Source organism: Triticum aestivum, chromosome 2B, assembly GCF_018294505.1.
Source record: "Triticum aestivum cultivar Chinese Spring chromosome 2B, IWGSC CS RefSeq v2.1, whole genome shotgun sequence".
NCBI classification, from domain to species: Eukaryota; Viridiplantae; Streptophyta; class Magnoliopsida; order Poales; family Poaceae; genus Triticum; species Triticum aestivum.
In genome coordinates, this window is record NC_057798.1 from 723,221,866 (window position 1) to 723,231,354 (window position 9,489).

Consider the following 9,489-nt stretch of genomic DNA (forward strand, 5'->3'; position numbering starts at 1 on the left):
CTTTAGTGCCAGTTGGAGAACCGGCACTAAAGGCCGTTATGAACCGGCACTAAAGGCCGGTTCTGCACTAGTGGTAGTTCATCCGCTTGCCGCTGGCCGCTGGGGGCTCCTCCAGCACCATGTCATAGTCCAAGGGCGACACCGCCTCCTTACCCTTCTCCAAGGGCGGCACCACCTCCTTGCCCAGTTATCTGTGTCAATCTGCATTACAAACAACACAAAGTTTAAATGTTGATCAACATTCAATCCTATCGTCCAAAGCCCCTATATTTACCAACCTAGGTTGTACTGCTTACCCACCATCGCATTCAATTAACCCTCTCTATCTCTTACTATCACGCCTCTTCCACATCTCCATCGCCATGAACCCATCCCCAACCCCTTCCCCTGGGGTATTGGTTGGAGGGCTTTCTTCCTTGGATGCTCGTTCCGTGATCGCACCAAGTTCGAGAACACCATATGGAAATGTGCTCTAACTTCACCAGTATCGATGACTTACACAGGGAGGCATGCGCTGCAAGAAGGCGACGACAGAAGAGTTGAAGATGTTGATTCCTGACCCAGTGAAAGGCACTATGTTAGTGGACATACTGTATTGGGCCATGGATCAGGCCGACTCTAGCGATGCCGACCAGAGAGCAAGATGTGCTAAGTATAGAGGGGGTACAAGGCTCATCATGACCAACCGCCCGCCTCTATGTCGCTGGCCGTTGTTGTTCTGGAACCGGAGGAAGAAGAAGAAGCGGTGGAGGTAGTGATCAGGGCGCCAAAGCCAAACCACCATAGCATGCCAATCATTCTAGACAACGGCGAGGATGAGGACAACTACAAGGCCAAGGGCCCCGCAGCTCCAAACGCCGCCATGGTTGCCGCGGTTAGCATTTAGCGCTACTGTGTAGGGTTTACCCCGAATCCCAATTCCGTTGTACTCAATCCCGATTGAAACCCTCAGATCCGTTGCTACTTACTACTCATGAAGATGTGCTGATCAATCCTATCGCTATTTACCCCTATTCCCCGTTCCCCTAGCACACAGATCGAATGTGCAAAACCGAATCTAAACACGGATCGAATTCGAAAATCGTAAGCGGGGAGGTGAAAATAGTGCTTGCCGCCATTGCGAAGTGCTGCCGATGATGGACGCCGACAGTCACTTTGCTGTACTCCAATCCGTTGATCGCCGCCGCCGGTGTGAGAGCGGGAGAGTGGAGAGAGAGCGGCGAGGGAAGGTGAGGGTAATTATGTCGGCGTTTCTGGAAAACACGTGACGTCTCGAGCGTGGCTCCTCGCGTGCAGCAGCCGTCGCCCACGTGCATCCTGTGGGCCTGGCCGTGGAAGAACTGTCGATTCGGCGGTTTTCTAACGGGCCTGGCCCCAAGGTGCTTTATGTTTCATGCTATGCTGGCCGAGCGGTGAAGGCATGCAATCAAAGGGATCATTTTCTTTCCGCGCGGACTTGGTTAGGGTATATGGGAGCAACCGCGCCCATAGTGATTATGTGGATCGATCGAGGTTTTGTTTTTCACAAGGGTATTCCATATGCATATGGACGAGGACAGGACGAATTCTTTCTCCATGACTGATTGGTCTTTTTCTTCCAGGAACCGAACCATTTTCTCAATGCAGACGACGACACCGACCGACCGATCGATGGAAACCCTTTGGTTCAGCCAGCCAGTCAAGACGGCCAGAACAAACACCAACAAAATTGAAAGCGGCAGACAAGGAGCCCCCGCACACATCAACGCTCGCATCCATCACACTTATTCTGGCTTGTCCCCCCAAAACCAAAAATACTACAAAAACTCGAACTCGATCGGCCCATGCTAGCTTGTATGAACACGCACCATGCGCCCATTGATCATCGATCATATCGGTCGGTGCCCTCCCTCTCTCTCTGTGTGTATATCGACTGTGTGTGTGTGAGAGAGAGAGTAGAAGAGAGAACGAGAGAGAGAATGCAAGCTATGTTGAGCTAGGCGAGGAGGAATCAGTTGCCATATGCGGGGGCGTCTGCGCTCCATACCCTCCGTCGTCCCCACATGACATGGCCCCCCGTACGTGTGTCAACTTCATTTGTCCCTCTCCAAAAGATATCACCATGATCCCCTCTCCCCCTTCCTCTCTCGGGGAACCAAACCAAGCCGGCCCCAACCTATATCACCCCTGCCTACACTCCTATTCCTCCTATAGCTCCCCTCCTAGCCTCCTATACCTAGCCGAGCTGAGCTGAGCTGAGCAGCTGCTGCCTGACCTCCATGGCGCCATGGCACCATATATACCCGGCCGGCATCTCACGTGATCCACCCACGCCCCTCCTCCTCCTTCCAGCGCCCATCGCCCTCCTTCCTTCTTCTTCCCACCGATCGTCATCACATTGGTACTAGTACTCCTGGTAGGCTAGCAACAGGAGCCACCTTCTTGCTGCCATGGACAAGCAGAGCGTCGTGTGGAGACAGCTGCACCATCAGCAGCAGCAGGCCGGCGGCGCGGCGGGCGGCAATGCCGTCGCTGGCGCCGGTGCGGCGACGACGACGACCGCGCCCGTCCGGCCGAGCGGCGCGCGGTGGACGCCCACGCCGGAGCAGGTCAAGATCCTCAAGGACCTCTACTACGACTGCGGCATCCGGTCGCCCACGGCGGAGCAGATCCAGCGGATCGCGGCCCGGCTCCGGCAGTACGGCCGGATCGAGGGCAAGAACGTCTTCTACTGGTTCCAGAACCACAAGGCCCGCGAGCGCCAGAAGAAGCGCCTCGGCGTCGACGTCAACGCCTCCCCCCTCGCCGCCGCCGCCGCCGACGTCCTCGCCCTCTCCCCCTCCGGTACTTGCTCGCACGTCACGTCCTCTCTCTCTCTCTCTCTCTCCCCCTCGCGCGCGCGCTGCACTTGACTTGATTCTTGTCTCGCGTCGCTTGCTTCGAGTCCGAACTACTCCATAACAACACTCGCGACGTGCGTGCAGGTGCGGCGGCCGGCTTGTACGGCGCCGGCAACTGCGGCGGTCGCGGCGCGGCCGTCCATCCTGATGCGAGCGCCACCACCACTTGCTGGGGAGACAGCACCCTGCAGGTAACCAATCAAACTGGACTCACATGCACTGCCACATTGCATACATTACTAGTATCCGCCGATCGACCGAATTTCAATTTCCACATGCATATGCATGCATGCTAATCAGCTAATGTACATCCGGCCTGTTGGATCGACGCACGGCAGGATTACATGGGCGCGAGGAGCACGGCGGGAGCGGGCAACCACGGCGGCGCCGCCACAGCACCTACGCCGTGGCCAGCGAGCTTCCCTTTCTCCACCAACCAGACGCCGCGGGAGCTCCCGCTCTTCCCGACCGGCGGAGGCCGGCAAGAAAGCGCGGACGACTTCCACGGCGGCGGCTACCATCACCAGCCCAACAACTCGCAGTGGTGGGGAGCTGCCGCCGCCAGCAACACCAACGCCATGGCCGTCCATCACCAGCATCATCACCACCAGCTGCAGCAGCAGCATTTGCAAGAACAGCAGCAGCCGCAGCACAGCTTTTACAACAGCAGCGGCAACCAGCAGCAGATGATGATGATGATGCCCGTCCAGGACGCCGGCACCTCCCTGGAGCTCACTCTCCGTGCCCCTTACATGTGAGGGCTGTCCTTGCCTACTGCTCCCAGAGTGCTCCCGTCATTGTCCTATGCATGATCCTATCTATCTACTCGTACTAGTTACTTACAGTTAGAAGCAGTATGTGGAAGCATGTCCATGTCTGGAACTTGTAGGGTTTAATGGTAGTGTGGTCCCTAAACCCTCAAACTGGTAGTGCACTCTGCACTGCATGCCAAATGCAACAGGCAGTGCATGGTGCAGCAACCAGTGTGTGTGGTGAGTTTGCTACTGTTTGGTTGCTTACTTGGTTGTAGCCAAAGTCCAAAGCGTGTGTGTGTGTGCCCGGGGCAAAGTGTGTGTGGGTACTAGCGCGCTTGTCACAGGAGGAGGTAGCACCATTGGTGTCAAGCTTGTCTCTCCCGTTGGTGCCCTTCCAGATAGAGGAAAAAGTTATCCTCCGGTCTGATCACCTGTTGAGATTTATGGACTGTGGGTTCTCTTCAGCTGGGGCATACTTTTTCTCTGTCCATATGTGCCCATTACAGTCATGCATGCCAGTTTTATCATTTCAGCATTTTGGGATGTGTGTGGCTGTGTGCCCTGGGACCACACCGGTTGAGTTGCTGGGGGAATGTCGGTTCCAAGAAAAGAATCAGTTTCCAGTCAACACATTTTGGTCCTGACTTGGGTCAGGCTGGTCTGTTGGTTTTGGGGCACATGGTTTGAAATTTTGATCTTTCAAACCATGTGTTTTTAACCATTGTGATGGCATGATGTTTTTTGTGTGTGTTTGATTAGCTTGTACTCCCTCTGTAAAGAAATATAAAGAGGGTTTAGATCAAAGTCTTATACTTGAGTAAAAACGAGCAGTCAAGACTTTACGGAGGGAGTATAAAATGTAGAGGCTGCAATTACGGAGTACTATGCATCATGGGCATGACTTGAGTAAAAACGAGCAGTCAAGACTTGTCTGAACCATAAATGAAGCAGTAGTTTACCAGGGCCAGCTGACATGTAAAAAGCGTTCAAATAGTTAAAATGAAGTGCAGAGTGCACTTCGGCACTTCCCACTGCCGAATATCATGACTACTAAATCAGTAGTAGTAGCTTCGAAATTATCGCACACATTAGCTAACGAGCGCTAGGGACATAGTGCTCTCCCCGAGCATACACGATCTTCTGCAACTTCTGCTTGCCATCAACTTCTGCAACTTCTGCATGCCATCAACGAATCAGTCGATTGCTTCCTTGAAATATATCCGCCACAGCTGAATCTTGGAGTGTTCTTCGTTTCATAAGTGATCGCTCTCCACTGGCCTTAAGCGATCACACTCTGTTGGCTGTAAGGGCTTCACTGATCCGAAATCACGAGGTAGGATCACATCTTCCTGCTAAGGCCGTGGAAGAACCGGTGTTTTCTTCTCCTAGAATGCTTCTGATGTATTCTCGACATGACGTGCGGCGAGAAACAAACCTAGTACAGCAGAGCGCAGAAACATAGTCACAAAAACTTTATTCAGTCCATCTCTAGTTGCTATCCAGTAACACTATCTCTGTACGTGGATGCATTTGTGGTCAAACTATCTTATTTGGTAACGCAGATTCCACTAGGCCATCTTAAGAAGGCAGTAAATAAAAAAAATCTTCCAAAAAGAAAAATATGAAAATATCCATGTGCCTTAAAGAGATGGGTTGTTGTTCCCCAAAGAGGTTTCATATGCTGCTACACATACTAAAAAATTCGGAAAATTGAAATGAAGAAATCTTGTTATTCTTGAACAGAAGGAACCAAACCTTGGAGTTATTACGAATGTCATAAGAAGAAAGTGCGGAATTATCATCTATCAACTTCTCACTCTGATGTGTCAGGCAGTAGTTCTCCCAAATGTGCTTCCTGGGACAAACATAAATACTTAGAGCGGAGTTTGGAAGAAATCATCTGTTTCCTTAACAGATGGAAATATTGACAGAGAAAAGGTTGAGAGATGCCACGAAAAAGTATGTCAGTTCTTAATAGAATAACGGATGAAAACATGGTTATTTACAGCTAAAATAATAGAGCCAAACAATAAAATACAGCAAAAAAGCATTGCACAGATAGTTAACATATGCAACTAGTGCTGAGAAGCACATAAATGATGATGCCTTTGAATTCCATAATTCAGGAAAAGATGGATACCAAGATGGCACTTCAGGGCTGTCAATACAAGCCTGGCAGCTACTTCCTCCGTCCGGAAATACTAGTCATCAAAATGGATAAAAGGAGATGTATCTAGACGTATTTTAGTTCTAGATACATCACTTTTCATCCATTTTGATGACAAGTATTTCCGGACGGAGGGAGTACTATATAGTTCAAGCTATATTATTAAGCCTAGCTAACATCAGTAAGGTAGGATCTGTAAATTTACATTTGTACAGCTGAATCTTTTTAATTGCGGAAGGCTTATCTTAATAGTTGGCAGATGCCCAACCATATTAATTATTGAGTTGTAAATTGTTTTCAGCATCTAGTAATGTTTACAGAAATAAAATAGCCGGGCCTTCCCAAATCTATAGTTTATAATCAAGCACTTCAATCATCATACTACATGGTCACTTTTTTCTGAAAAATAGGCATAACACTTTCTGACAGAGGTAACAAATATTGAGGCCAAGACCTCTTTGCGGCGAGTACTACTGTGATATCAGACAGGCAAATAGTGGACTGTCCTAGACAAACTTATAACCACATGGCTGAATCTTCATGCAGTGAAGGAAATGGGGTTATATTTTAGAGTTTAGAATGCCCATTACACATATTAGAGTGCAATTTCTTTATATGTTGAGCCCAACTACTTTAAGAAAAAAATCTTCGAACATTATATTCTCCTTAGTTTGAGCTGAAATAGACTAGTTATGATACGAACCTCAACTCAAATGGGTTTGACTAACCTTGTGTACCCACATGCTAGTCAATACCAAACAGGTAAAGTTCAGTGCAAATATCAAGCTAAAAACAAGAATAAGCTTCAGCTAGGATTCGCAATGTCTTGGGCTATTTCAGAATCCAAATCAATATCATAGATCTTGTGACGTTCATCTTATTCAGATCATGATGCATATCTAAACTAATACATTTTGGTAGATCAACAGTGACTGAGTCCCCATTGTGGGAGAAATTAGTTATATTTGAGCTAAAACTACTTCCAGAAGTCAATCTTGGAAAAATTATATGTTCGAGTTTCAACTGAAAAACACTAATACAGGAGAGGCTAATTCAACTTGGGTTCTCAATGTCTCAAGTTCATTCAGAATTTAAATCAATCTCATATATCTTGTAGCTTATGTACATCGTCACACCCATCCAAACTAGTACCTCCGGGTTAATCGACAGTGCCTGTGCGCCTATTGTGTGATGTATCAAACAGCAAACATAATTCGACAGCATTTTGAAGAACATCAGGTAACTAGGAAAAGATCTGATTCCTTACCATGAGATGTGACGATGGCCCATCTGGCCCTGCTCAATCTCAGTTATCTTCTTCCTGATAGCCAGCTTCAAATCCTTGAGCGTAGCAGTGTTCAGCACCGCAACATCTTCATCACCACAACGGCAAGAGGAACACGAATTGAGATGGGGGATAAACGCTCGGTAAGGGATTTGGACAGAAATGTGGGCGGGGTTCGAAGAGGGCCATATTATACCGAACGAGGTGTTGTCCAGCTTGACGACGGTCACCCTCATGGCGCTGCCGAGCTCGAGGTTGATGAGCGTGTCCACGTCCGCCAGCGAGGGCTTCCTCGGGACGTCGGCGAGTATGGGGTCGTCGAGGAGCGCCGCGAGCATGGACTGCAGCCTCGCCTGCTTGGCCTCGCTGCTCTGGTAGGCGGCCACCTCCTCCTCGGGCTTCGCGGCGCCTGCCGAGTCCATCGCCTCTCCACCGTAGAGCGCGATTGGATAGGGACGCAGCGCGGATCCCTGCGACGGCGGGTGCTCAACGGCGGCGGCGGCGGCGGCGGGTGCTCGGGGGAGATGGGTGCCACTAGAGCTCTATGAGAGGGGCCGAAGGTGTTGGGAGGCCGACAGGTGGGACCCAGCCCAAGTAGAGCAAAATATGCTGGACCACGCTGGCCACTGTGAGCCGTCCGATCGGGGTGCTGGGCTATTTGGACGGCGATCCCCGTCGCAGCACACCTCTTCGTCGTTTATCTGCAAGCTTCTACCCGCATCGGCCACCGCCGCCGCCAGAATCTATTCCGCCCACCTAGCCTCGTCGACGTCGTCTCGGGGTCTCGGCGCGCCGCCTGCGGGGAGCGAGGAGCAAGCGCCGCCGCGACAGCGAGCTCGTCCTTCCGAAGGTACGTGCAGGCCGAACCCTAAAGCTTCTCCTGTGATCTATGGTCCCGTCCCGCCACTGGAAGCTTATGCATCCCCTAGGTTTTTTGCTCCGCTCCGGCGATTTCCGCTCGGACGCTTGTACGTGTTCCTTGCGTCGCCCCTTAGGCCAGCCGCCGGAGCTTGGCGGTGGGTCGTGTTCTTCTGCACCAACCATGGCCCTCTAAGCACAGGGCGAGTAGGGGCCCTGTTCTCCAGATTCAGTACACTAAGCTTCAGATGGTTTGGATGGCCGCAAATTGAAACACATCCACAAGCAATCTGCGGTGTCGTCTGTAACTTTGGCTTCGTTAGCGAGAGATGTAGGGGGCTATAATTGTTGTCACGTAATAATAACTTTATGTCATGTTGGCTAGTGCTCTATAGGAGGCTGAACTGGAATACATGTTATTTGATCTGCACTTGCATTATTGATCTGGAAGGCTGGAACACCATTGCTATGTAAAATTTGTTTTGTAGGAACTGCAGTAGCAATCAGTGAAGTTATTAATACTATATACGCTAGTATCTCCTATACGTATGCTCTATTTTTGTTAATAGTAGTGTCCTAGAACAATTTTATGTTGTTAATTTTCATATTATCAGCGGAAAGTAATGCCATGCTCATGATATATAAATTTGTTGTACTGGAATTGTGCTGTTAAAGCCATAGGATGTTCTGCCTATCGAATTGATAAGATACACTCTGAATTCGTTTTTTTACTTCTTTAGTAAATACAGCATTTAAATATCTTTGAAAGCTTTCGAATCTGTATTGGATATAGTTGAAGTTAAGAGTTTTCGGTATCTGTATTCATTTCAAAATATATGGATATAGTTATGGTAGTGGCACTATTCGATCTGTTTTCGTAGTTGTGGTAGGGGCCCCATAGTTGCGTTTGTGATGAGAGCTTTTCACCCCTAAGAACTTCAACTCGTCAACCAGAAACCTCACATAACTAGGTAACTGATATGGTTGGAAATGTTTCTGATCAGCTTCCAACATCAAGTTTTGTACATCTAAGATTGAAAACATCTGAACCTAAAGGGTGTATTGTGGGGGTGGTATTCAGGCTTTTTAGTTCTCCTGCTGTCATACGTTTCTACTAGTTGGTGAAAATGTGTGCTATGATGTGGCGTCTGTGGAAAGCAGGAGACATATGCCTACATGTCTTTGTGCTTTTATGATGGAATATGATTGGTGAGATTCCAATGACATTAAATGAATATATTGAAAAAGGTGGATGGAATTTGCAGTCATACCCATTGTTGTATAGATTCTAAAAACATAGTATCTCACCAATCACAAAAAGGGACCCTGATGACAGTAAATGAAGACATTGCGACTATGGGGTTGAATTTGAAATCATACTGTATTTTTGTCAATGTTGAGTATTCTAGTGGTATACTTCCTTTTCTTTATAAGGGCGATCTGTTCTTGTCACCTTGATGATATTGAGCTTGATGAATTACTAGTTCTAAAAATAATTTCAATGTAAGGAATGTTATATTGTTTGCTTCTACTATGCCAGGAGGG

The 9,489-nt window shown here is 48.8% G+C and overlaps 3 protein-coding genes across 3 annotated transcripts in view; 2 read left to right on the forward strand and 1 right to left on the reverse strand.

The window, feature by feature from the left end:
* Nucleotides 1-2,319: 2,319 nt before the first annotated feature.
* Nucleotides 2,320-4,092, forward strand: LOC123042297 (WUSCHEL-related homeobox 1-like). The gene is made up of 3 exons (XM_044464777.1): nt 2,320-2,823; nt 2,964-3,070; nt 3,218-4,092. The coding sequence occupies exons 1-3, from the start codon at nt 2,430-2,432 to the stop codon at nt 3,635-3,637; spliced, it is 921 nt and encodes a 306-aa protein (XP_044320712.1). The 5' UTR covers nt 2,320-2,429; the 3' UTR covers nt 3,638-4,092.
* A 444-nt stretch (nt 4,093-4,536) lies between these two features.
* Nucleotides 4,537-7,598, reverse strand: LOC123046961 (U11/U12 small nuclear ribonucleoprotein 25 kDa protein; the record flags this gene model as incomplete). The annotated part of the gene is given in 4 exon segments (XM_044470421.1): nt 4,537-5,069; nt 5,390-5,489; nt 7,069-7,174; nt 7,283-7,598. Coding segments are annotated over 4 exon segments (618 nt in total), but the record flags the coding sequence as incomplete, so codon positions are not given.
* A 170-nt stretch (nt 7,599-7,768) lies between these two features.
* The window catches only part of LOC123046962 (PHD finger-like domain-containing protein 5A), a 2,897-nt gene continuing 1,176 nt past the window's right edge, over nt 7,769-9,489 (forward strand). Inside the window, exon 1 of the mRNA XM_044470422.1 lies at nt 7,769-7,936. The gene's annotated coding sequence lies outside the window, so the exon portion shown is untranslated. The remainder of the gene's footprint in view (nt 7,937-9,489) is intronic.

Excerpts from the sequence above, each read along its gene's own strand:
- LOC123042297 (XM_044464777.1), top strand. The coding sequence starts at position 2,430 with ATGGACAAGCAGAGCGTCGTGTGGAGACAGCTGCACCATCAGCAGCAG. Across the intron at positions 2,824-2,963 it reads CCTCGCCCTCTCCCCCTCCG|GTGCGGCGGCCGGCTTGTAC; the intron begins GTACTTGCTCGC and ends ACGTGCGTGCAG. Across the intron at positions 3,071-3,217 it reads GGGGAGACAGCACCCTGCAG|GATTACATGGGCGCGAGGAG; the intron begins GTAACCAATCAA and ends GACGCACGGCAG.